This window comes from Mustela erminea, chromosome 12 (assembly GCF_009829155.1).
Source record: "Mustela erminea isolate mMusErm1 chromosome 12, mMusErm1.Pri, whole genome shotgun sequence".
Taxonomy (NCBI): domain Eukaryota; kingdom Metazoa; phylum Chordata; class Mammalia; order Carnivora; family Mustelidae; genus Mustela; species Mustela erminea.
The window spans coordinates 8,202,305-8,230,169 of record NC_045625.1 but is presented as its reverse complement, the minus strand read 5'-3'; the positions used below and the strand labels follow the sequence as shown (position 1 = coordinate 8,230,169).

General features: G+C 45.1%; 1 protein-coding gene across 14 annotated transcripts in view; it reads left to right on the top strand.

Moving 5' to 3' along the window:
- Nucleotides 1-27,865, top strand: part of RALGPS1 (Ral GEF with PH domain and SH3 binding motif 1) — a 273,366-nt gene that overhangs the window by 52,735 nt on the left and 192,766 nt on the right. For 13 of the 14 annotated variants that reach the window (XM_032308501.1, XM_032308499.1, XM_032308496.1 and 10 more), the window contains 2 exons: nt 106-213; nt 10,020-10,070. In XM_032308501.1, coding sequence (XP_032164392.1) covers nt 106-213; nt 10,020-10,070 — 159 coding nt within the window. The remainder of the gene's footprint in view (nt 1-105; nt 214-10,019; nt 10,071-27,865) is intronic. The other variant, XM_032308493.1, reaches the window with a different exon arrangement.

Here is a 27,865-nt window from a genome sequence, read left to right as displayed (position 1 = left end):
GGAGCTTTTCCTTCGTGTGTGCGTCCTCGGCCTGGGCGTGGGAGGTAGCGAGTCTGCAGTGAGCCCGACTGCTCAGGTGGCACCCTCTCTCCCTGTCCTCCGCAGGGCAGCAGCAGCTCAGACTCTCTGGAGGGCCAGAGCTGCGACTATGCCAGCAAGAGCTACGATGCCGTTGTCTTCGATGTCTTGAAAGTGAGTCCCGAGGAGTTTGCTGTAAGTAACAGAACTGATGTGAGTGTCTGGGCACCAAAACAGGTTGCGACAGGGGCTAGTTAAAACCGGGTGGAAATGACCCATATGCCCAACCGTAGTGTCTGTGGGATATAATATTCTTTATGAAATACTAGGCAGCATTGAAAAGGATGCCATCAATCTCGAATTAACCACCTTGGAAGTCATGTGCAGTATATACAAATAGTCAGTGAAAGGGGCAAGTTACAGCACCATTAACAGAGAACAGTGCCATTTTTAAAAAGCACATGTGATGCACACATATTTATATTTGCAGAAGAAGAGGTCTAGATTTGGTGTTTATGTATTCATAGCTATCTGGATATAAATAGCCAAACATTATTTACTGTAGCTTCTGGTTGTTGTAGAATTCCAATTAGTTGGAATTTAATTTTACTTCTGTTTGTTTCTTTTTGTTGGCCTTCTGCATTTTTTTTTTTAAAGATTTTATGTATTTATTTGACACACAGAGAAAGGTCACAAGTAGGCAGAGAGGCAGGCAGAGAGAGAGGAGGAAGCAGGCTCCCTGCTGAGCAGAGAGCCCGATACAGGACTCGATCCCAGGACCCTGGGATCATGACCTGAGCCGAAGACAGAGGCTTTAACCCACTGAGCCACCCAGGCACCTTGCTTTCTGCATTTTCACGATGACTTTTCTATGATAAAAAATAGTATTTTGTAATAATACATTTTTTTAAAAACTGGTTTTTCTTCAGCCAGTGTGTTTCTGCCCGTCTGACTGAGGGCTGTTCCTTGTGGTGGAGATGCCAAGTTGGCTTCTCGTTTTGCAGTGACTTGGTTTCTTCCTTTTGTGCTGTGAAGGTAGAGGAGTCTTGCCTGTGGGGTGACCTGGAGCCTGACTGCAAGCACTGTCTTGGGGCTGTAATTCTCTGCCGTGCCTGCTTCCTCCCTGTCCCCTTTGCTGTAACAAGTTTAGTGCCCTCCAGGATACTGGGGGAGCTACGGGGCCGCGTCTCAGCCCTCTGCTCTTGCTGGCCCCCACGTTTATTTTGTGCTGTGCTGGCATCACCTGGCATCACCTCCTTCAGCATAGCCAAGGGATCATCTAAAAACCCATGTAAAGCTCTCTAACAACTGCCTCCTGTGAGAATGAGACCCTGTGTTCCTCCCAAGGCCTCCAGGGCCCCCTGTGGTCTGGCCAAGTCTCCTCTCCCGCCCCCATCTCTGTGCTTTGTGCTCCCCAGCTACACCTCTAACCCAGACTCACCCAGCGTCCCCCTGCCACAGGGCCCTGCGCTTCTCTTCCATCACTCCTACTGGCTCTTCTCCACGTGTCTCTCTGTCTCTGGCTCAGCCTAAAGCGGCAGCTCTCCGTCACTCCTTTCCCTTATCCTGCTCCAGCGTCTTCAGATTTCTTATTCCTACCCAACATAACATTATATAATAACTTTTTTTGTGATATATCTTCTCTGGAATAGAAACTCTTTAAGGACAGGAGCTTTATCTGACTTGTTCATTGCTTTTTCCCAGTGCCCCGAATGGTGCCTAGCACTTAGTTGGTACTCAGTGAATACATGTAGACTGAAAGAACTCGGTCTTCAGAATGACCAGATGAAGCAGATTATTAGCTCCTGATTTTCTAATAAAGAAGTGAAGAATCTAAGAGATTATTATTATTATTATTATTATTATTATTTTTTTTTTTTTTGCCTGGAACATATAGCCAGGTATGGGCAGAGCCAGGTCTAAAACCTTCACCTCCTGATTATTCACCTAATGCTGGATGGTAATATTAAGGGCAGCTCCCATTTTTGAATACCTGCCATGTCTAGTTTTTTTTTTTTTGAAAGAGAGTTGTGTTTTTTTTTCTTTTAAGACTTTGTCAGAGAGAGAGAGAGGGCACGTGCAAGCAGGGGGAGAAGCTGGCAGAGGGAGAAGCAGGCTCCCTGTTAAGCAGGAGCCCGATGTGGGACTCAATCCCAGGACCATGAGATCACAACCTGAGCTGAAGGCAGATGCTTAAGTGACTGAGCCACTCAGGCATCCCCCATGTCTAGGTCTTATGCTTAAGTGCTTTACATGCATTATGTAATCTACGTCTCACATCAGCCTGATAACTTAGGTGTATTTATTATTCCCAATACATTGATGAGCAGGTCAGTGCTTAAAGAGGAAAATCACTTCTTCATACAGAGAGTAAGTGGCACTGTCTATCTGGGATTTAAAACCAGGGCTGGCACTCTAGACCGGTACCATCCAACAGGAATACAATCTGAATCACATGTGCAACTTTAATTAATTAATTAATACAAATGTTAAAATTCCAGTATGGTTAGCATATAGTGTTATATTAGTTTCAAGTGTATAATATGGTGATTCAACAGTTCCATATATTACTAAGGTCGTCGTGATAAGTATGCTCTTTAATCCCTTTCACCTGTTCCTCCCATGCCCCCAGCTACCTCGCCTCTGGTAACCATCAATTTGTTCTCTATAGTTAAGAGTCTGTTTTATTTTTTATTTTTTAAAAGATTTTATTTATCTGAGAGAGAGAGAGTGAGTGAGAGACAGAGCATGGGGTGGGGGGAGGGTCAGAGGGAGAAGCAGGCTCCCCACTGAGCAAGGAGCCTGATGTGGGACTTGATCCTGAGACTCCAGGATCATGACCTGAGCAGAAGACAGTCGCCCAGCCAACTGAGCCACCCAGGTGCGCAAGAGTCTGTTTTTTGCTTTGTCTCTTTTTTTTCTTTGTTCATTTGTTTTGCTTTTTAAGTATTTGTCTTCCTCTGACTGACTTATTTCGCTTAGCATTATACCCTCTAAATCCATCGATGTTGTTGCAAATGGCAAGATTTTATTCTTTTTTGTGGCTGTATAGTATTCCTTGTATATTTGTACCACATGTTCTTTATCCATTCATCTGTTAATGAACACTTGGGCTTTTTCTTTAATTTGGCTATTGTAAATAATGCTGCTATAAACATAGGGGTGCACATATTCTTTCCAATTTACTATTTTCGTATTATTTGGGTAAATGTCCAGTGGTGCGATTACTGGATTGTAGGGTAGTTCTATTTTTAATTTTTTGAGGACCCTCCATTGTCTTCCACAGTGGCTGCATGGAGTTTGCATTCCCACCAACAGAGCAAGAGAGTTCCTTTTACTCCATATCCTCACCAACACTTGTCGTTCCTTGTGTTTTTGATTTTAGCCATTCTGACAGGTGTGAGCTGATATCTCCTTGTGGTTTGGATTTGTGTTTCCCTGATGATGAGTGAGGTTGAGCATCTTTTCATATGTCTGTTGGCCATCTGGATGTTTTTTTTTTTTTTTGGAGAAATGTCTGCTCCTGTCTTCTGCCTATTTTTAAATTGGATTATCTGGGGTTTGGTGTTGAGTTATATCAGTTTTTTCTGTATTTTGGATATAACCCTTTATGGGATATGTCATTTGCAAATATCTTCACCCATTCAGTAGGTTGTCTTTTAGTTTTGATTTTTTGTTTTGTTTTATTTTATTTATTTATTTATTTAATTTTGCTCTTAGAAGCTTTTTATTTTGTTATAGTCCCAATAGTTTATTTTTGTTTTTGTTTTCCCCTTGCCTCACAAGACTTACCTAGGAGAATGTTGCTGTGGCTGATGTCAGAGATCTACAGCTAGATTGCCATCCTTCTTCTTCCCAGTAGTCTGAAACTAAAGTAAAAAACAATGCTGGAACTTTATCAGTAGATCGTGGACAGCTTTCTAGGTCAACATGTGTAGATTTAATTTTCTATTTTTAAAGATTTTTTATTTTTTAAAGATTTATTTTGGGATGCCTGGGTGGCTCAGTTGGTTGGACGACTGCCTTCGGCTCAGGTCATGATCCCAGAGTCCCAGGATCGAATCCCACATCGGGCTCCCAGCTCCATGGGGAGTCTGCTTCTCCCTCTGACCTTCTCCTCGCTCATGTTCTCTCTCACTGTCTCTCTCTCTCAAATAAATAAATAAAATCTTTAAAAAAAAAAAAGATTTATTTTATATTTTTAAAGTTTTTTTATTTTTTAAAGATTTATTTATTTTCTACTTTTAAAGATTTTTTTATTTGATGCACCAATAAGGGGAGGGGCACAAGCTGGGGAGGAGCAGAGGGAGAGGGAGAGAAAATCCCAAACAGACTCCCCACTGAGCATGGAGCCCAGCTCATGGCTTGATCTCATGACCCTGAGATCTTGACCTGAGCTGAAATCAAGAGTCAGATGCTCTGGGGTGCCTGGGTGGATCAGTCCGTTAAGCATCTGCCTTCAGCTCAGGTCATGATCCCAGGGTCCTAGGATCGAGTCCCATGTTGGGCTCCTGCTTCTCCCTCTCCCTGCTGTTCCCCCTGCTTATACACTGTCTCTCTTTGTCAGATAAATAAATAAAATCTTAAAAAAAACAAAAAGAGACAATTAACTGACTGAGCCCCTCAGGAGCCCCTTTAATTCACTATTTTTAATAGCTGCATAATACTCCAGAATCTGGATATATTTTCTTATATATTCCATATGTATTTTTTTCATGGTCTCTTATATTGTTTATTCTCTTATATTATTTTCCTCATGGTCTCTTATATTGTTTCCAGATTTTTACTACTGCAGATAATGGTGCAGTGAACATCTAATTTTCTATCTGCATCTAAATGTAGATCTATATATAGTCTCCTTGTGTTCCAGTGCTCTGCTTTCTGTAGATGTAGGGATTATTGTTCAATAGTATGCTCATTTCACTTTTTAGGAGATAATATCTAAATGCAATGCTTGATTTTGGATCAAGAAAAAATTGTTATAAAAAAGTTTTGGGATATTTAGCAAATTTTGAATGTGGAGTGTACTATTAGATGTTACTATTAGATGTTACTAATAGTAACATTAGTTATTATGTTATTATTAGATGTTAGATGTTACTATTAGATGTTACTATTGTAGCAATGTAAGTTTCCTGAATGTAATAATTTTATCATTATGTAAGAGCATGTTCTTGTTCTTGGGAAATAATATGCTGAAAGGTTTAGGAGTGAAGAGTCATGATATCTGCATTTTCTTCTTGAGTGGTTCTGAAAAAAAATGTGTATGTATAATTACATACATGGAGATAAAGCCAGTGAGGCAAGATGTTAATTAGTGAAGCTAGGTGGAAGGTTATAGAATCCATCATTCTATTCCTGCAACTTTTTATAAGTTTGGCTTTTCAAAAAAAACTTTTTGAATGGTTTACTGCCAGATTGCTTTCCAAAAAGAACAGAGCAGTCCCTAGTCCTGTCGCTCCTGACGGCGCCGATGGACGACAAATGGCATCTTCCTGTTTAATTTGCATTTCCTTGACTACGATTCTAAATTTGCCAGACACATGGTTCCTGTGGCTCTAGGAGTAGAAGTAGGAATATATATCTCTGGAGCTGATTGCCTTTTGTTCCGTGAGCCCTCCTGGTCAGGCGTTGGTGGAGTGATCTCTAAATGCAAATTTAAAGATATTTTCTGTTATAAAATATGCCACTAATTTGCCAACAGCTTCCCTTGTTTGTTTATTTGGGGGTTTGAGAGCCTTTATATAAGGTTGTGGCTGGGAAAAGGGAATTTAGTCACCAGTGTTAGAGAAACACTACTCTCAACATATGCAGGAAACATTTTTTTTTGTTTCCTTTTTGGTTGTGTAGCTTTTATTTACCTACACAGAACCACGTCTTTCTTTAGGGTCACGTTGTGAAGTGCTTCAGTAGTTCTCTGCCTTCTGAAGTCTTCACCTCAGCAGAAGTGTTTTGTAGTATGTGGAGATTAGCCATTTCCCTAAAAAGCCTGAATTTTTAGGGGGCCCCGGATAAGAAAGAAGGAGGTGGGCGAAGAAGTTAGGATTAAGGAAGGCATCTCCAGCATGACTAGCTTCACTGGGCGTCCTGTAGTAAAGCTTTATTTCCCAGTGGAAGGAGAAACCATTGAGAGACGTGCTCGTGAGTGCGCTCCTCAGCCCAAGCACGGGTGCCTCGCTGTGGTGGGTTTCGGTCATTCATTCCTTCATTCACTTGTTGCTTTTGTTTAAATTCCAGTTAGTTACCATACAGTGGAGTGTTAGTGTCAGGTGTACGATGTAGAGATTTAACACTTCCATACAACTCATCGTGACAAGTGCTGCTGGTAGACGAGATGGCTGCATTTCTGTGGGGGCTGCACCACACCCCTCGGAAATGCCCTTTCTCTCTAGGGAGCCAGGGCCTCTCCCCTGCAGTCATGGTTATCTCCTGAGGCTGAGAGCTGCTATGAAGGGAGATGGGACCTAACTTCCCTCAAGCTCCTACTCCTACCCACACCCTCCCTTCTTGTAAAACTGCCTGCTTTGGAGTGCCTACACTTCCTGGGAAGTACTGCTCGTCAGCAACCTCTCCATGTGTGTTTGGCTTTGTAGTAAAATGTCATGAAATTTATAATCTGGTGATTTTACCTATGTATTGACATATTCTTGTTCTGGACTCTGAATCTTTTTGGTTAGAATTGAAAGGATAGAAGTGGGAAAGTCTTCTGAAAACCCTCAGATTGTGTGTTTGGAACCAGCCAGTCTATTTTAAGTTTGGAGACCTCTCTTGTTGTTTATTTTATTTTATTTTAATTTTTTTTAAAGGTTTTATTTCTTTATTTGACAGAGAGAGATCACAAGTAGGCAGAGAGGCAGGCAGAGAGAGAGGGAGGAAGCAGGCTCCCTGCCGACCAGAGAGCCTGATGCAGGGCTCGATCCCAGGACCCTGAGACCATGACCTGAGCCGAAGGCAGAGGCTTTAACCCACCGAGCCACACAGGCGCCCCATTTATTTTGAATAAAACACCTGAATACGTATTCTGACTTAGGGGCTGAGCAGGGATTTAGGATACTCAAAACTTGGACCATCGCAAAAAAATGTGAAATGTAAAGCCACTATTTTAATAAACCATTTGGAACTTCAGTAGCTAACCCTAGAAGTGACGGCAGGATGGAGAGGAAGTTTTCTCATTTTCACATTAGCAGACTTTTGGTTCTTGTTGTAAATGACATTGCAAACATCCTGCTAGTTCTCCCGGATAGGGAGTAAACTTGAACCATGGCAGAGATTTCCAAGGCCTTCTGAGCTTTCGGCGTGAATCTCCTGTTTTCACAAGGCCTTTCTGTTCCCCAGGATGGCAGAATTAATCCAAATGTGAGGGGGCTTGGCTAGCAATCTCCATGGGTCTGGCAGGAGAAATGCCCGTGTGTTTGCACTGCCTGGGGCATAGCTCTGGGCCAGACACCAGACCTGCAGGCCTCCTGGCCTTAGTTGTCCCTTGACGCCCACCAGATCCACCTTGTGATGACGTCCACTGCCTCCTTTGCCACTGGGGGTTAGACCCAGAGGTAGAAGGGCTCAGTTTCCAAGTGCTTCTTTATTCCTGGTGCCTCTGCTGTCTCTCTGCTGAGCTTCTGTTAGTGGCAGCGCTGGCCCCTTGGAGGGGACGAAGAGGCTGTCCGCAGAAGCACCTGCTTATTTCCCTCTCCTGCTTAGCCCTGACGATAGTATGCTTTGGCCTGCATCCTGTGCTGCTCGGGAATCCAGTGGTCTTGGACCACCTCTAAATTAGCCAAAAGGCAACCACAATTCTGCACCTGAGCCCTGGATTGTGGTTACACTTGACGTACTGTGTGTGTTGCCATTTTCCTAATGTAGTCTTGAAATGAGGCTTTTTTCATGACTATTTGTTGACTTAAGTAAGAGCCTCCTTTAAGAGCAACTTTGATGCTTGAATATTCAAACAAATTAACAGTTCCCTTATTTCATATATTGGTCAGGAACCGTAAGTTCACATGCCAATACGTGAGCCCGTCTGTGTGACTTCACATATATATGATGTAGAAGTATGAATACAGAAACACACACGTGCACACAGTTGACCCCTGAGCACAGGTTTGGACTGTGTGGGTCCACTTATATGCAGATTTTTTTTTGATAAATATAGTACTGTAAATGCATTTTCCCTTCCTTATGATTTTCTTAATATTTGCCTTTCTCTAGCTTATGTTTTTGGAAGATTACAGTTTATAATTCATCTAACATACAAAATGTGTCACTCAACTGTTGATGTTAGCAGTAAGGCTTCTGGTTAACAGTAGGCTGTTAGTAGTTAAGTTTTTGGGAAGTCAAAAGTTATATTCAGACTTTATTTTATTTTTTTAAAGATTTATTTATGTTACAGAGCCAGAGTATGTGAGTATGGAGGGTCAGAGGGAGAGGAGTAGAGAGAGAGAAGCAGACTCTGTGCTGAGCACAGAGCCTGACATAGGGCTTGATCTCACAACCCTGAGATCATGACCTGATCCGAAATCAAGAATCAGTTGCTTAACTGTCTGAGCCACTCAGGCATCCTGAGAAGCAGATTTTAGACTATGGAGGGTTGGCATCCCTAATCCCCATGTTGTTCAAGGGTCCACAGTATATAGATAATCTTTGTGAAAACTCAAGATAGGAGGCGCAGAATGCCTGGCACCTGACAGGTAATCTGTCTTTCTGTCTCTCTCTCTGCATATATGTATGTGCACAGATGCACACGCTCTTATGCGTGTATATATGTGTGTATACACACACACATGCATATCTAGAGAGCACCTGTCAGATGCCAGGCATTCTGCACTTCTGCTCTCGAATTTTCCCAGGGATCCTATAAGACAGGGATAACTGTCATCATTTCCTAGATGTGGCACCTGAGACTAGGAGAGGTTAAACCACGTGTCAAAGAACATACTACTCGTGTTAAGCAGTGATATCCAGACACGCACTCAAGCCCTGGTGATGTCAGAGCCCCTGTTCGTTCCACTGCATCACAGCAACCCCTTTGACCTGTGGGCCATGAGCAGGGTGTCTGCTTGAGTTAGGAGGCATCCAAATGCCCTTGGCTCTCCTTTGCCTGGCCTATCACAGACATGTCTATTAACGGACACCGGGCATCCCAGGTGACATACGGAGATGGGCAGATCATGGGCCGTCAGCTCAGTGCACGCCTTGCCCGGAAAAGATTGTCAGCAATGGTGCTTTCTCTTACTGTTGCATGATGAGCAGCTAACAGTGGGAACAGCCTTTAACTAGATGTATATTTTCTGTATTTACAACATTAGTGCTTCGCAAGCTAGCTGTGGTAAAGGGCCAGTTTTTTTCATTTCCCATCTGTTGAGGACTGATATTAAAAAAAAATGTTAAATTAAAAAAAAAAATAAAAACGTTGTGGCAATTTGTTATAAAAGTTCCCAAATGCTTGTTCTCAAATTCTGTAGTTATCTCATTGTGGTCTGGCTGTGGAATAAATAGTTTGCGGTCGAGCACTGGTCCAAGGGTGCATCTCGAGTAACACTCTACTGTATAATTTAGAGGAGGCTTAGACTTCAGAAGAAATGTACAATTTCTATAAGCCACAGTTTCTTTAAAATTTAAATTTAGAGTAATAGATAGTGTCTCTGTTTAGCATTCTGTTTAATATTGTGTCTACAATTTTTTTAAATTACAAAAGTAATTCATGCTTGAAACAGAAACTCAAATAGGACAAAAATATCCAAACTAAAAACGTTCCCCTTAATCTCCGTCCCACCCTCCAAATGACTGTCATCCATTCTCAAATTGGGAGTTTGTCTCCCATTAAAGAAAGAGGGGTGTGGGGTGAGGGCTTATGAGGGGGGAGGGATGGGAGAGGCATTTTAGAAACTTTTTATTCTATTCTTTCTTGATTTTTATTTCAAGGGAGAGTGTGTTATTACTCCGTGTGGATTCAAATTTATCTTTGATTTCCAGCATATTCTAACGCTGATTCTCTTTTGTTGCAGAGCCAGATCACGTTAATGGACATACCTGTGTTTAAAGCCATCCAGCCGGAGGTCTGTACTTTGTCCTTCAAATTGTTCTAAACGGTGTGGCTGGGAAGGGGAAATTTAGTCAGCCAAGTTTGAACGACTCTTGGTTTCTCTCTTGAAGTCTCTATAAACACATTGTTGATTTAAGCCCGTATTAAAGAGTGCATCCAGGAGCTTCTCATTCTTGAAGGTGCTCATTCTTTGAGCCCGGTGTTTGGGTTCTGCAGAGAATGTCAGTGGGTCTGGTCCATTCTGGCAGGGCTGGAGGCAGGTGGTGCCTAAGGCCTCCAAGCCTGAGCCAGGCTTTCCCGCACTGATTCCGTTTCCCAGGCTCCTCCCATCGAGAATGGTCGCTGTTGAGAATGGGATGTGAGGGAATGTTTTTCTGGAGAGCTTTCTTTTTGTTGATCCCAAATTCTGGTGGTTGCCTTGTTTCTGATTTTGAAACCAGTTGCCACAGCAAAACATACACATATTTACATTAAGAGCATATGTACATTTTTAGAAACAGCATATTCAATAGAGAGAAAAAAGTTGGTTTTGGTCTTTAAAAATATCCTGGAAATGTTTAGTAGTTGATAACAAGGCTTTAGAGTTGTTTTAGTTAGGGTTCTTTTTTGTTGTTGTTGGCAAGTAATAGAAATCCATTTCAAAGTAGCTGAATAGGCAGAAGAGGAGTTTATTGTGGGGATAAAGGGACACTTTATGGAATCCCTGAGCATGGAGTTCAGGCAGCTGGAGAGCCACTGAGACGAAGCTGTCTCTGCCTCTTGTCTCTGCTTTGTCTTCTCTTTGCTTTCCTGCCTTCTTTCCTGTCTGTTCACGTGGTCCAACCTGGTGCTCCGAGGGGCTTGCATTTACATGATCCTTCTTTAGGCCACCTTGCAGACTTGAGACCAGCAGCTCTCAGTCCAGCCTGGCGGAGCCACGTGACTCGTGCTGGCTCACGACCCAGGCCAGGAGTATGTGGTCAAGACGACCAAGCACAGCTGAGGGGATCTGGTCTGGCGGATGGGCTGCACGTGTTAGAGAAGAGGGGTGTTTGTGGGGTGATAAGTCAGAAAATGTCTGCTGCAACCATGGTGTGAATTCCAGAGCTCTCTGACATGCAGCCCTTCCTCTCATAGTATGGTAGCTGTTAAGGCTTTGAGAAAAGCAGCATATTTTAATACAAAGCCAGACAAAGGATCCAGGCCTTCTGAGAGCTGGCATCTAACCTACTGCAAATTAAGAGGAAGCTAGTACTTCTAGCTGCGCTCAGCACTTATGCGAAGACGTGGCAGTGATTTGTAGGACTGTGTGTGCGCGCGCGCACGTGTGCTGTGCTCATCGGGTTTGGGGGGCAGAGCTATGTTTGCTGTTTTGAATTGGCTGACTTCTCATCTTTTGCTGTTATCTTCTAACATGAGATTACCCAGTCTTTCTAATTAAAAAACAAAACAAAACAACTCTACCTCTTGGAGACATTTAGGGGCGTAATTGTGTGATGGTTGCTTTAGTTTTCCGCTTGAAGCTATTTGTGATCATATTCTATGCTGAACTTTGCTCTGGAGCTCTTTAGACATGTGGATCTTTATTCTTTGTCTTGAACATCTGAGAGAGGAGCCCTGCCTGCCATGAGCCCTGAATCCTGAACCTGCGTGTGCCCAGGGACGCTGGCCTGGCTGCTCAGGCTCATTGTAGGAGGGAAGATGGTGGGGAGCTCTGTAGAGGCACAGCTAGGGGCAGACCAAGGCTTTCCCCCAGGACATTGAGATTTGGAAGGTGTCTCAACCGAGATATATCTTGATTCAAATTATGATAAGACATTAAGGTGGAAATGTTTTGCTTTCACGATTTTTGCTTGGATCTGTGGTTGTCAGTTGTGGCTGCATATCAGAATCACCTGGCAGCCTTTGAAACACGGGGTGCCCAGGTTCCACCCTCAACCATTGAATCTGGATCTCTGGGTCAGGGCCTGGAGCCCAGACAAAGTTACCATTTGTAGAAAGTTTTGTAGAAAGTTACCAGGTGATTCTGATAGAGAATGAGGATTAAAAACTGGTTCCTTTGAGGTATCTGGAGAAACCCCAAACTTGAATGTCTTGGATCTATATTAGCTAAAAATAGAAGAGTTTGCGCCTCATTGTCATTTTCAAAACTGTGGTTAAAAGGAGGATCCTGGGAGCTGCCTCAGCTTTTTTGCTGTTGTTATTGTTGGTAGCAGACTGAGAATTGGAGTTTTTCTTCTTGATGATGCCTGCCATGTTGTGGCTGGACCACCCCAGAGTTGGAGGGATATGAATAAAGGACAGTTACAAGTTCAACAAGACTACCTAGGAAGAAGAAGCCAGCATCTGAAAGCAAGGTAGACACCGTGTGTCACTTGTGCTCCCAGAAGATCAGGAAGCCTGTGGACCGTGCTTTTCAGTGCCACCTGTGCATCAGACTCAGCTGGGGAGCTCTGTAAAGAAATGCAGATGCCTGGCTCCATCCTTGGAGATGTGGATCCCATAGGGTTAGAGAGGGACCGGGCATCTCTGTTTCAGTGAGTTGTAGCCACTATTCTTTTTGATATGTAAATTGTCCTGTATTTAGCCAGTGGGAGCCCTGTCATGTCACCACCTGTATCCTCTTAGCGAGGTCTCCTGGTATGGATGGCTTCCTTGCTCTTTGGCACCACAAGCTGTATCGACATTACGTCATACAACTCCTGCTGTAGACCTGGAATCGGGTGTGCCTTCAGGGTCCTGGTTTCTTTGCTGGAGATGAATATTCAGAAACCACAGTCTAGGTGCAAGGATGCTCCGGAGAAGAGGCTGCAGTTGCATTTAGGCCCTTTTGGCGGCCAGGGTGAAGAAATGCCTATTTTTTCAAAGGAGAAGTCCTGGTGCACCTGGGTGGCTCAGTTGGTGGAGTGTTTGATGTAGTTTCTGCTCAGGTCATGATCTTGGGGTCATGGGATTGAGCCCCGTGTCGGGCTGTGTGCTCAGCGTGGAGCCTGCTTGGGATTCTCTCTCTCCCTCTCCCTCTGCCTGCTTGTGTTCTCTCTCTCTCTCTCTCAAAAGTAATAAAAAATAAAAGGAAAAATCAGGAGTTCCTAATGAGGGCACGTGGTGTTCTTTCTCCGCATTCTTCCTTCCCTCTTCATCCTAGTCATGACTTCCCTGTGGGTGGTGGTTGTTTCTCATCCTGTTGACTCTGGGCTTGGCCCTGTGCCTTGGGCATAAGTGACCGCATGGCGCGGGGTGAGTGAGAGGCATGACTGGCCCTCCTGGGACTCCCACTCTCCGTGATATGTGGGTCGCTGTTGCTTGTTTAGCCTGAGTCCGCAAATGCGGACATGACCTGAACCGAACCCAGAGCCTGAATTCCAGCCTAACCTGGCCCCGCCCCGGTGAGCCCAGCAGAGATTGACTGAACTGCAGCCCTTCTACCGACCCCTGAGTGTGAAATAAATATTGCTGTTGTAAGCCTCTGAGATTTGAGGGTTGTTTGTCATATCACATTATCTTGTTGGCATGTGACTGACACAATGTTGATCTTTCCAACTCAAATCTAACATTACAGTGTTGGGAGCTTAACTCCTTTGATTTTTGTATGATTTCTTTTACGATGACAGTTTGGGTTTCTAACAACATTAAATAATTGCATTTTTGTACTATCTCATCGTGTGTGTGTGTGTGTGTGTGTGTGTGTGTGTATAGACACATACACACACACAGTAGTTTAAAAATGATAATATTGGTATTGATATTAACCAGCAGACTACGGATTGCAGTTTAGCATTTCTTTGCAGTTCTGTCTGTCTTCAGTACCTTTTCTTCTCATCTACCTCCCCCGTACCACTTCCACACCCACGTGGGCCCCCCTTCTTGACTTCCTAAAAGGCTTTTGGAAACACCAGGACAGAAAAGGAGGGCTGTGCTCCCTCGGCTCTGGAGTCTGCCTCCCGAGAGACCCTGTTGGATCCCAGTGCCTGGAACGCAGTGGATACTCAGTATTTGTTGAATGAGTGGAGAAGGAATGAATGGGAGACGCACAGGAGCAGAATGTTATCTGGCTGTGTTTAGGCTCATTGCCAAGGGTGGGGGGGGGGTGGGCCAGTTGAGGGAACATTATTACCAGGGTGCCTGTTTTGTGGTGGAACCGCTTCCCCCAAAACAGGGGTTTTGCCTGGTGAGCTCAGCCTTTGAAGATTCCAGTTTCCAAATGCTGTTGATAACTGAGGGTAGAACTGTGGCTTCTGCTAATTTCTGTGAGGGAGACCACAAGAGCATCGTCGCAGGGCTTAGAGGAAGCTTGGCAGACGGTGAGTTAAGGATTGGCAGAGAACAAGGAAAATGGAAGTTAGCAAGTAGGGAACCATAACTGCCCTGTTCCCGGTGACTCTGACAAGTGACCAATTTTATCAAGCACTGGCAAGTTAATGCAGATACAGCCTCACAGCATAATGGCTCACAGCTGGGTATAGCTTTTATGCGGTGGCCCAGAACCATCACCACCGTGGTGGATTCCTGGCTGCCGGGTCTCGGGCCGAAGGAGGTCTTCCTGAGGGGTCCCGGTGGTGGTAACCTTGTGTGGTACATTTGTGGGGTGGCATTTTTGTCCCCACCAGTATTCCCTCCCACATCTTTCGTTATGCCCAAACTCTCAGCCCATGGAACTAAAGGCCCAGCTGTTTCTCAGAGGCCTTGGAACTCTCAGAACTGGTTTTGTCATTGGTTTCGATGTCAACCGGGAGGAGTGTCAAGGGGGACCTACCGTTCTTAGACGGTGCTGAAAATGAGCATGGGCTGCGCGCCCCTCCACCTAGGGCTCTGTCCACACTGGGCCAGCGGGCCTGCTCACCGGATCGGTGCTCAAGAGCAGGGGCTTGTCTGACAAAGCCAGGGGTGGCCCCACCCTGAAGAGCTCGGACTTCAGACAAGTTGTTCATTCTCTTTATGCTTCCATTTTCTTGTGTAAAGTGGGGGAAATCGCAGTTTTTACCTTACAGTGGGTGTGTGAAAGCTTAGTAGCAGGCAGTCAGTTCCTGATGGCTTGTGGCTGTTTGCCCTCACTGGTGCCCAGTTCGAAGAGGCTGTGAATGTTACGGCCGGGCGGTCGTGCTCAGCAGAACACGCAGTAGCGCCCGTGTGGGAGCAGCTGGCCCCGAGAAGGTGGGGCTTTCAATAGCGGAGTGGGTAAGAGCCCTCTTCCTGGAATCCCTGAGGTCTGAGCTCCCGTCCTGGTCCCTGGAGGGCCTTCGTGAAGCTGTGGTCTAGGTGAAGACTCACACTGCGGTGCCCCAGGACCCTGCGGACACTGCTGGAGTCTCTCTGCCTTGGAGTTGGCACATTAGCACTGAGCCTTGAAGGCTGAAATGGACTGTATTTTATGGGTGGTTTGGGGAAGGGAATGGGAATTAGGAAGAGCATTTCAGGCAAAGTGAGTAACTCATTGAAGAGGCGGATAATATATTTAGTGAGATTTAACACTACTTTAGGTGCCGGGTGGCTGGAGAGAAGAAAGGCGAGCCTGCTGTTCTCTCAGTTCTGTGCTCCTCAGGGGTCCTATTGCCAGGGATGTTGGCATAGTAAGGGCGTACCAGAAGTCACTGTGTCATTCTCTTGCCCTCTGGCAGCTGGGGGCATGCAGGGTCACAGAGGCACGTGGATGGGTGTCCAGTGGGCCTGAGTATGAAGGAAATGAGCCTTAGTGGTACCAAATAAAGCTTCTCTGTGTGCCTGTGTTTTTCCCAGTTTTTGCTGCCATCCCCACTGCCAGAGGCCCCAGTAGTGACTGACCTGCACTCGCTCACTCTCGTTCACTCATCAGTCTGCTGGGCTGCGTGCTGGGGAGACACAGATGAGGGGGACACAGGGACACAATCCGGCGAGGGAGGAACAGCGATGTGAACAAACAGTAGACGGGAAGTATCTGGGGATGTAGAGATGTCAAGAAGAGTGGCTGGTAGGGATGGGCAGGAAGCCGAGCTCTACGTTGTTGGATTCCGGGATCCACTGAAGGATTTAAAAAAGGGAGTAACACGGACAGGTTGTATTTTAGGAAGTTCATTCTCAGTGCTGGAGACAGAACCACCTGCACTCGAGACCGATTAGGGGCTTTGTAATAGTGTGTGGGGGGCTGGGGGGCAGCCCCGGAGAAGAGAGAGCCTGGCTTTAGGCTGGTTATGAAGGCAGCTGTGAGGCCCGAGACAAGAAGAAACAGGAGAGAAGGGAGTGGACTGTGCGTTCAGGGAATAGCAGGAAGGGCGGTGGGGAGAGAAGGAGACGGAGGAAGTGGCTTCAGAGGCAGGAGGAGGCACAGGGAGCCTGGAAGCAGAGCAGGGGCGTCAGGAATGTTTACCCTGGGGGAGGGAGGCCGGAAGGGCTAGAGAGGGCTGATGGCCTGGAAGACTCAAGAAGGAGTGAGGGACCAGAGGTCGAGCAGGAGGCAAAGCACAGATTTGGTTTGGAGTCAGAGAACGAGCTGGAGGCCAGGAGGTGATGGAGGGAGAATGATGGCAGAGTGCAGGGTCTGGGAGGTGGGGAGGCTCTGGAGACTTGACGGGAGGAGGCTCTGCCTTTGGGGAGCTGCAGTGGGAGGACGATGAAGGTCTCTCCTGGGGGAGGCGGGGGTATGGTGTGACCCAGGGGTGAGAAGGTGCACCACCCAGTTTAGGGATGCCTCGGCTCTGGTGACTGGAGAGCGAGAGGAGGAGACCGTGGGCCTGAGCCAAAGGCCCGGGTGCTGACAGCAACGAGGCGGGGAGACGGAGGTGCCAGGAGGTAGCCTGGGCTCCCCCAGAAGACAGCTGAGGGCCTAGACTAGCCACATGAGGTAGGGGACCAGCATGTCACCAGCACCTGCCCCCAGGTTTCAAGGCACAGACCGGGAGCTCATAGTTAGGGGAGGGCTGGCAGGGGCTAGTCTGGGCGGGCTTGCAGTCCTCTGCTGTCCTCACTGTGGCCCCGGCGGGGAAGCTGAGGCTGAGAAAGGCCGGTGGCTTCGAATGAGGAAGGGAGTAGCATTAACGAATGTTTGGGGACAAAGAGGCTTTCTCCGGAGAGAGCTTGCCTCCCTGAAGGGCACTTACTCTAGAGAGGTTTGGCTTCACCCTTCCTGCCTCAGGGCTTGAGGCCTCTGAGCGAGACTTCACCAGCCTGTGCTGCTTTGCGGAGGGGCTGGCCTGTGGGAATGGCAGGCTCCCTGCTAAAGTTCGCCATTTCCTCTGGGCCGCATGACACGTCGCAGCGCAGGAAAACACTGCCTGTGGGTTCAGGAACCTGACCCTCTGGCCTTTTGTCTGGATGCCGGGTCGCCTGCTCTGAAGAAGCGGGCATTCCAGAAAGCCGAGGTCAGTGTTGGCTGTCAGACAAACCCTGTGTGTCTTTGCTGCTCCTTGGAATCACAGTGTTTGGCCCTAGGAGCAGGGAAGCTCGTTGCCAGCAGGCAGTTATTTGTAAAGAGGAGATCGGTTTCGATGACATCATGACACCCCTCTCTCAGGTCACACGCTGGGCAGTTTTCTCTGACCATTATCTCCCTTCACTACCCCAGCCTGGCCTGGGTCTCTGCCACCACTCCTCCGATCAAATATCCCCGTACTTCATCTTGCTTCCCTACCTCCTTTCCGCAACCAGGGACATCGTTCTAAAGCCGCAGTCTGACCCTGTCCTGCCTAGACCCTCGGAGGCTCCCCACTGCTCCTTGGACACACAGCTCCTTTACTCTGCCGGCCAGGTAGCGTGAGGGGCCCGCAGCAGACCTCCCAGCCTCCGCCAGCCCAAGCCTGCTGCTCCGTGCGGCCCACAGCCTCCCTGGCCCAGCCTCTCCGGTCCCGCCTGTGCCCCCCCACCGTCTTGCCATCCATCCGCAGAGGTGGAGGGAGCAGCCGGGAGCACTAGACTGGGAGCTGCACGCGTTCCCCTCACGCTCGCCGTAATGTCTCCTGCCTGCCGTGCGTAGCACTTTTCACTGTTGTACTGCAATGTCATGACTTTCAAAAGTTTGAATAATTAGTTATTTCCAGTCTGGCTGCCTCCTCGGTTATAAACTCCATGGATACGGGGACCGTGCCAATACTGTTCCCTGCATATCCTGTGACCCAGCACGGTGCCCGATCCCGTTGTTACTTAATGAATACATTTAGGATGTGGCAGTGATAATAATGATAAGATCTCATGGAATCCTCATCACTTCTGTGCTCCAGCGCCTCCCTTGGTTCAAAAGACTGAATTAGGTAGTAGGTAGGACCTACCTGCAGCCTAGGGGGTGGTCCAGGTGCTTCCTGTTGGGGCCAAGATGTGCGCACGAGGCTCCCAACATGAGGCTTAATGGCGCTGAAGTTTGCACCGGAAGCCTGAGCAGCCACCCCTCTCAGTGACCGCTCCGAGTTGGCATTTGTTACTCGCTTTTCATTTCCTGGTAGCTGCTCTCCCCATTGTAGTGGCTTCTTGTCACCGTGGAAACAAGTAGAAAAGGCTTCTCCCCAACTCCACTCATGATGGAGGGAAGGGTTGGAGTCCCTCCCTGAGCCCCAGAAAAACACTTGTCTGAAGGGTGGGGAGAGCCACCGGAACAGGACTCCGGTCTGGCCGCAGACATAGGCCAGCAGCGTATTTGATCCAATGAAACCCACACTTTGTACCTTCAACTCATTTTTCCCCTCTTCTTGGGTGTGGATAGGACAATAGTGCTGGTTAGAAACCAAATTTCCTTTTAAATGAATTAATAACATAAAACAGAACCTTTGGTGAACAGCTGTTTTTATCCTTGGGGACTTGGCGCCTGGTTGTGATTTTGTCTGCAAGGAAAACAAGGTTCATGTGGACTGTGTGTTAAGAGCAGCTGTCTAGTTCCAGGCAGTTTGATGTGACTGGAGGTCCCTAAGCTTCAGGGGCAGGAAGGTCTGCATTTGCAGCCCCGCTCTGCTACACTCTAGCTGTGTGACGGGGCCAGGTTCCTGCATGTTTCTGTATCAGTAAAGTAGAAATGATGCCTGTCCCAGGCAGACAGCCCAGCACGTGGCAGAAACTCACAAGGTATTTCTTCTCTTTTGAGAGAAGTCAGGGATGTGGCAAGGAGAAAAGGAACAACAGTGCTAGTAAGTCAAGCTTAGAGGGACCTTGGGCCAGCAATGTGTCAGGCTCTCCGAGGGAAGGATGCTCTGTGTCACTGCTGTGGTCCTTTACTCCAGGCACATTTTTTTTTTGTTTGGGAGAGAGCAAGAGAGAGCATGAGTTGCGGTGGCAGGGAGTAAGCACAGGGAGAGGGAGAAGCACACTCCCCGCTTAGCATGGAACTAACACGGGTTTCGATCCCAGGACCCCAAGATCATGATCGGAGACAAAGGCAGATGCTTAACTCACTGAGCCACCTTAGGTGCTCCGGCATGGTGCCACATTATAAGATCAATATTGTCAATACTTGTTGAATGAGTGAGAGGAAGATAGAAAAGTACTCCTGTATGTCCCAAAGCTTAAGAGCTTGGGGTCTGGAGTGAGAAGGATCAGGTGTGTTTCTGTGTGACCACACTTGTCACTTACTGTCTCTGAGTCTCAGTTTCATTTCTCTAAAATGGAGACGATAATATAACTATCTCAAAAATTGGACATGAGAACTGAATGAGATTTTTTCCAGCTTCACTGAGGTGTAATGGATATATATAAATAAAGCCAAGAATTCGTTGAGTTTGTATGTATATATCTGTGAAACCAGTCACATTGAAACAGTAAACATACCTGTCCCCCAGAAAGTTTTCTCACACTCCTCGCAATCCCTCTCTCCCTTCCCACTCCCTCCACGGTCTTCTTGGAATCAAGTAGAATCAGTTCTTAAAATGTATTCTTCTATTTCAAAATTGTCTTGGCTATTCTAGTTCTTCCTATTTCCATATGAATTTAAAAATCAGCTTGTTAGCTTTACAAAAATGCTTGGTGTTTGGGCGCCTGGGTGGCTCAGTCAGTTAAGCCTCTGCCCTCAGCTGAGGTCATGATCTCAGGGTCCTGGGATCAAGTCCCGAATCAGGCTCCTTGCTCAACAGGGAGCCTGCTTCTCTCTCTACGTGGGGCTCCCCCGGCTTGTGCGCTCTCTTTTTCTCTCTCTCTGACAAATAAGTAAATGAAATCTTAAAAAAAAAAAAAAATGCCTGCTGTTGAATATGATCACATTGAATCTGTTGATCAGTCTGGGGACAGTTGACATCTTAACAATACTGAGTTCCCTGAACCATGAACACAGTGTGTGTATCCACACATTTAGATCTTCTTTAATTTGTTTTAGTAATCTTGTAGTTTTCAGTGTACAGATCTTACATGTCTTTTGTCAGATTGATTCCTAAGTGCTGCATTTTCTATGCTGCTATTAATGTTATTTTATTTAAATTAAATTCCAACTGCTTATTCCTAGTTTATGGAAATAGAGAAATGTTTTAATTGGCCTTATATCTTACAAATTTGCTAAACTCACTTATTCTACTAGCTCTTTTGTAGGTTCTGTAGAATTTTCTACACAGATGATTTTTCTGTGAACCACACAGTCTTATTTCTTTGTTTCTAAACTAGGTGATTTTTATTTCACTGACTTGCCTTATTTGCTGGCCATACTGTTGGTTAGAAGTGGTGGGAGCAGGTATCTTTGGCTTGTTTCTGGTCTTGAAGGAAAAGTTGTCTTTCATGGTTAAGGATGATGTTAGCTGTCAGCTGTATGTTTTTCATTTGCCTTATATGTCTTTCATTTGCCTTGCCTTTTCATTTGCTTTATCAGGTTGAGGTTATTCCCCTCCGACCCTAATTTGCTAAGAATTTTTCTGAGTGGATATAGGGTTTTATCAAATGTTTTTCCTGCATCTGTTGAGATAACCATGATTTTTCTTTTTTGGTCTGTTACTGTGGAGAATTGCATGATTTTTTTTTTTTTTTTTAAGATTTCATTTATTTAGGGGCATCTGGGTGGCTCAGTCGTTGGGCATCTGCCTTTGGCTCAGGTCACGATCCCAGGGTCCCGGGATGGAGCCCAGTATCAGGCTCTCTGCTCAGCAAGAGGCCTGCTTCTCCCTCTCCCACTGCTTATGTTTCCTCTCTGCTATGTCTCTCTCTGTCAAATCTTTAAAAGAAAAGATTTTATTTATTTGACAGAGAAACAGCGAGAGAGGGAGCACAAGCAGGGAGAGTGAGAGAGAGAAGCAGGCTTCCCTCTGTGGGACTCATGATTGATTTTTGAATGTTAAACCAACCTTGCGTTCCTGTGATAAACCCCACTTGGTCATGATGTAGAATCCTTTTTGTATATTGTTGGATTCGATTTGCTAAAATTCGGTTAAGAATTTTTGTATCAGTGTTCATGAGGAATATTGGTTTATATTTTTCTTTTCATGTAAAGTATCTTTTTCTGGTTTTAGTATCAGTGTAACGCTGCTCGACTGACCAACCTACCTACCTACCTGTCTATCTGTCTATCTGTCTAACTAAGATAGAGTGTGTGCACAGATACATGCCCATGCAGTGGTGGTAGGTGAGAGAGGGAGGGGGAGAGGCACCAGCGGACTCCATGCTGAGTGTGGGGCCTGACTCAGGTCTCGATCTCATGACCCTGAGATCCAGTTTAAGCGAAATCAAGAGTTGGAAATTCAGCCAACTGAGCCACCCAGGTGCCCCATGCTGACCTCTTAAACTAAGCTGGGAAGCACTTTCTTTTCAGTTTTCCAGAAGAGTTTATGTAGAATTGGTATGATTTTTCTTAAGTATTTGGTAGATTTGGCCAGCAGAGCTGTGAAGACCTGGGGTTTTCTTTGTGGAAAGAGTTTTGGTTTTTTCCTCTTAGATAGACTATTTTATAGAGCAGTTTTAGGTTCACAGAAAACTGAGCAGAAAATGCACAAAGTTCCTACATATTCCCTGCCCCCATATGCACAGCCTCCCTATCAGCATCCCATCAGAGTGGTACATTTGTTACATTGGGCTCTGAGCTAGGTGTGGAGCCTGCTCAAGATTCTCTCTCTCCCTCTCCCTTTGCCCCTCCCCTCAACTGTCTGTCTTTCTCTCTCCCCCTCTTAAAAAAAAAATGAATTCAATTTCTCTAATAGATATGGAGTTACTCAGGTAAGCTGCTTCTTTTTTTAGTAAACTTTGGTTATGTTATTTGAATGAGTTTGTCCATTTTATCTAAATTAAATTTATTCACATGGAGTTTTCATAATATTCCCTTATCCTTTTAATATCTATGGGATCTGTAACAAGAATCAGACACTTTACCAATGGAGCCACCCAGGTGCCCCAGTTTATGCAATTTTTATAGTTAATCTGATACTAGTTATTTTGTCATAAATAGAAGCAAAAGCCTCCTTCTTTATTTTGAAAACTTTTTTTATTTTGAAAACCATCTTCTGTGGAGGAAAAAAAGTTATTTTTCTTAAATTATATTAAGGTGTCATTCTACTCTGAAAGCGTGTAGGATGGCATAAAATTGCACCACATACATCTGGGCAATGACAGTTTTCACTGTCACTGTGTTCTGCTGTATAACATTTTCCCTGGGAAAAGAATTTATAAAATTGTACCTTACTTTTATGACTATGTGCATCTGTTTACATTTACATCAATCCTAGCTTAAGTTGGAAAATGTCAAATGAAAGAGTACAGTGAAGCTTACATAATCTTTGGTCTTACTTTCATAACCAGAAATTCAGTCCGTAGGGATAGGATGCTTTGCAGTGATCACGTGACTCCTGGAAGGGGGATGGAGCACCCACTTCCCAAAGATGCATGGTGGGGCGGGGAGACAGGGGAACAAACCTTACTGGGGAGAAGGAGGCTTGACTTGGAAAGGCCTGCCATTTTCCAAAAGTTGGACTTACCCAAACACAAAAGCCTTGTTGTTATTTTTTTTCTTTTCTTTTTTTTTTAAAAGATTTTATTTATTTATTTGACAGAGAGAAATCACAAGTAGACGGAGAGGCAGGCAGAGAGAGAGAGAGAGGGAAGCAGGCTCCCTGCTGAGCAGAGAGCCCGATGCGGGACTCGATCCCAGGACCCTGAGATCATGACCTGAGCCGAAGGCAGCGGCTTAACCCACTGAGCCACCCAGGCGCCCCTTTTTTTCTTTTTTTTAATTAAATTTTTTATTTTTTATAAACATATAATATATTTTTATCCCCAGGGGTACAGGTCTCTGAATCGCCAGGTTTACACACTTCACAGCACTCACCAAAGCACAAACCCTCCCCAATGTCCATAACCCCACCCCTCTTCTCCCAACCGCCCTCTCCCCAGCAAACCCTCAGTTTGTTTTGTGAGATTAAGAGTCACTTATGGTTTGTCTCCCTCCCCATCCCATCTTGTTTCATTTATTCTTCTCCTACCCCCTTAACCCCCCATGTTGCATCACCACTTCCTCATATCAGGGAGATCATATGATAGTTGTCTTTCTCTGCTTGACTTATTTTGCTAAGCATGATACCCTCTAGTTCTATCCATGTCGTCGCAAATGGCAAGATTTCATTTCTTTTGATGGCTGCATAGTATTCCATTGTATATATATATATATACCACATCTTCTTTATCCATCCTTCTGTTGATGGACATCTAGGTTCTTAACATAGTTTGGCTAATGTGGACATTGCTGCTATAAACATTCGGGTGCACTTGCCCCTTCGGTTCACTACGTTTCTATCTTAGGGTAAATACCCAGTAGTGCAATTGCTGGGTCATAGGGTAGTTCTATTTTCAACATTTTGAGGAACCTCCATGCTGTTTTCCAGAGTTGGTTGCACCAGCTTACATTCCCACCAACAGTGTAGGAGGGTTCCCCTTTCTCCACATCCTCGCCAGCATCTGTCATTTCCTGACTTGTTAATTTTAGCCATTCTGACTGGTGTGAGGTGGTATCACATTGTGGTTTTGATTTGTATTTCCCTGATGCCGAGTGATATGGAGCACTTTTTCATGTGTCTGTTGGCCATCTGGATGTCTTCTTTGCAGAAGTGTCTGTTCATGTCCTCTGCCCATTTCTTGATTGGATTATTTGTTCTTTGGGTGTTGAGTTTGCTAAGTTCTTTATAGATTTTGGACACTAGTCCTTTATCTGATATGTCGTTTGCAAATATCTTCTCCCATTCTGTCAGTTGTCTTTTGGTTTTGTTAACTGTTTCCTTTGCTGTGCAAAAGCTTTTGATCTTGATAAAATCCCAGTAGTTCATTTTTGCCCTTGCTTCCCTTGTCTTTGGCGATGTTCCTAGGAAGATGTTGCTGCGGCTGAGGTTGAAGAGGTTGCTGCCTGTGTTCTCCTCAAGAATTTTGATGGATTCCTTTCTCACACTGAGGTCCTTCATCCATTTTTGAGTCTATTTTCATGTGTGGTGTAAGGAAATGGTCCAATTTCATTCTTCTGCATGTGGCTGTCCAATATTCCCAACACCATTTATTGAAGAGACTGTCTTTTTTACATTGGACATTCTTTCCTGCTTTGTTGAAGATTAGTTGACCATAGAGTTGAGGGTCTATTTCTGGGATTTCTATTCTGTTCCATTGATCTATGTGTCTGTTTTTGTGCCAGTATCATGCTGTCTTGATGATGACAGCTTTGTAATAGAGCTTGAAGTCCGGAATTGTGATGCCACCAACTTTGGCTTTCTTTTTCAATATCCCTTTGGCTATTCGAGGTCTTTTCTGGTTCCATATAAATTTTAGGATTATTTGTTCCATTTCTTTGAAAAAGATGGGTGGTACTTTGATAGTAATTGCATTAAATGTGTAGATTGCTTTAGGTAGCATAGATATTTTCACAATATTTATTCTTCCAATCCAGGAGGATGGAACATTTTTCCATTTCTTTGTGTCCCCCTCAATTTCTTTCATGAGTACTTTATAGTTTTCTGAGTATAGATTCTTTGCCTCTTTAGTTAGGTTTATTCCTAGGTATCTTATGGTTTTGGGTGCAATTGTAAATGGGATTGACTCCTTAATTTCTCTTTCTTCTGTCTTGTTGTTGGTGTAGAGAAATGCAACTGATTTCTGTGCATTTATTTTATATTTTGACACTTTACTGAATTCCTGTACAAGTTCTAGCAGTTTTGGAGTGGAGTCTTTTGGGTTTTCCACATAGAGTATCATATCATCTGCAAAGAGTGATAGTTTGACTTCTTCTTTGCCGATTTGGATGCCTTTAATTTCCTTTTGTTGTCTGATTGCTGAGGCTAGGACTTCTAGTATGATGTTGAATAGCAGTGGTGATAATGGACATCCTGCCGTGTTCCTGACCTTAGCGGAAAAGCTTTCAGTTTTTCTCCATTGAGAATGATATTTGCGGTGGCTTTTTCATAGATGGCTTTGATAATATTGAGGTATGTGCCCTCTATCCCTACACTTTGAAGAGTTTTGATCAGGAAGGGATGCTGTACTTTGTCATATGCTTTTACAGCATCTATTGAGAGTATCATATAGTTCTTGTTCTTTCTTTTACTGATGTGTTGTATCACATTGATTGATTTGCGGATGTTGAACCAACCTTGCAGCCCTGGAATAAATCCCACTTGGTCGTGGTGAATAATCCTTTTAATGTACTGTTGAATCCTATTGGCTAGTACTTTGGTGAGAATTTTCGCATCTGTGTTCAGGATATTGAACACAGGATATTGGTCTATAGCTCTCTTTTTTGATGGGATCCTTGTCTAAAAGCCTTGTTTTGAAACAGCCTTCAAAATTGCCAAAGAAGTCACTCCCGACAGGAGAGAACTTGGTGAAGCCACGTAACCTGTACCTAACCGAGCTGAGCTATGACTCAGAGCAGAGGAAGGAGATTAAAGCAGTTCTGTGTCAACTGATATGATTTCTAGAAGAGCTGACCTGTCTTCCAATATTTTGAAGTAGGTCATGGAAAGAATGAGCAGCTGTGCCATTTCTTTTGAAATTCGGTGCACAGACTGTTCATGGCAATCTTGGTGCCTCCAGCTCCTGTTGGTTTCTGTTACCTGTATGTTGCCAACATCCAGAAAGAATTCTTAGATTGTGAGCTCCTTTGGGAAACTTCCAAGTCTTCGAAATGGCAGTCTGTTTCTTTGCTAAGCTCAGTTTTGACTGAAAGGAATGTCAAGGCTATCTTGCCTGAATGAAGCATCTGCTTTGTCTGGCCTCACGTCTGGCATTGCAGCTTTGATGATGCGCGGAGGCCCACCTGCCACTGCGGCTGGGACCTCCCGTGCCAACATCGATGTCAAAGACTGCAGTGGTCCTGAAAGCCTGCTTTGAAAGCCTGCAGTTCTGTTGGTGCTGGGGGATTGAGCTCCAGCCTTCTCGGGACATTTTGCTGTGAAATGGAGCAGAACAGAAAGCTGCTCCCGCCATGCAGGAGTTCGCTGGCTCTGCAAAGGACAGGTCTTGAAGTACTGGACTGAACTTCAAACTGAAGTTCTATTTTTTTTTTCTTTGAAAGTAAAGGAAAACACACAAAACAGAGAAAGAGGAATTCATTCATGACTTGGCTTCCTTACTAGATATTTTTGGCCCTGTGTATGAGGTAAATCAATTCACCACTACAGTTGTTTCTGAAAAATGGGTGGTTTTGGCCATGCTGCCCTCTAGAAGAGGAGACCGGGCTGGGCAAGTCTGTAAACTTTCTCTTGCTGGAAGAAATGTCTTTGCAGCCTGGGCGTGGCAGAAGCATGTTAAGCCCTCAGCAGCAGAAATCTGGAGAAACCTGGAAGCCTTGCCCTTCTCTTTGGAAGGCTTCAGCTGCTCAGCCAAACATGCAGAGGGAGTGTGGATTCACAGTCCTTCCTTGGGGACAGCCCATCAGTGAAGGAGACCTTTATAACATTGCTGTCCCCAGCGGCTCGAGAGAAGAGAAAATGCTGGGGCATTGATTCAGCTGAAACACTCGTGGAGAATGGTGTTAGTCCTGACACTCGCAGACTCTCATCAGCGGGCTTTGGGAGTCAGTGGGCCGCTGCTTTCCTTTGGGAGTCAGGGTTCTTAGCAGCTGTTGGTAAACAAAAAAGTCAACTTGACCAGATGTCAGTGTGTTATGTGTCAAGGAGATCATGTGTGTTGGATGTGAAAGAATGCTTCACAATATAATTTTAAGTTCAGTAATAGTATACCCATATTTTTTGGATGCTTACTATGTGTCAGTCACTATTCTAATAATTTAACATAAACTGAACCATTGAGTATTCACAATGGTTTTATAAGGTAGGCACCTTTATTATCTGAATTTTCAAATGGGAAGACTGAGGCCAGAGAGATTAATCGATGTGCCCAGCATCAGAGGGCTGGTCAGGGGTAGAGCCAGTGGTGGGGTCAAGGGTCCACACGTCAGCCCCCGGAGACTGCCTTTCTCGTGCCGGGCTGCGGGCGAGAACCACATTGTGGCTCATGTTTGCCCTTTTAGCACAGTTTGAATTTCTTTTGATTCTTTTCAGGATATTGGCATTACTTTTTTATTTATTTTATCTTTGAAAAAATCAGAGAGAGGGGCACCTGGGTGAATCGATAGGTTCAGCCTCGCCTTCGGCTCAGGTCATGATCTCCGGGTCCTGGGATGGAGCCCCGCATCGGGCTCTGTGCTCGGTAGGGATTCTGCTTTTCCCTCTTACTCTCCTTCTGTGCTTTCCCTCTCTCTCTCTCTCTCTCTCAAATAAATAAATAAAATCTTAAAAAAATCAGAGAGAAATAATCTATGAAAATATTTTTCCATTTAGATTTAATGTTAAGATAAATTACGTACAAAGTTTCACAATTGTGTTATTCCCATTTTACTGGGGAGGGAGCCCATAGCTTTCCTTAGGTTCCAAAGACTCTGCAGCTCAAGGGCAGGACCACATCTGGTGTCTTTGTCTCTCGGATGCTGGGCACAGTGCT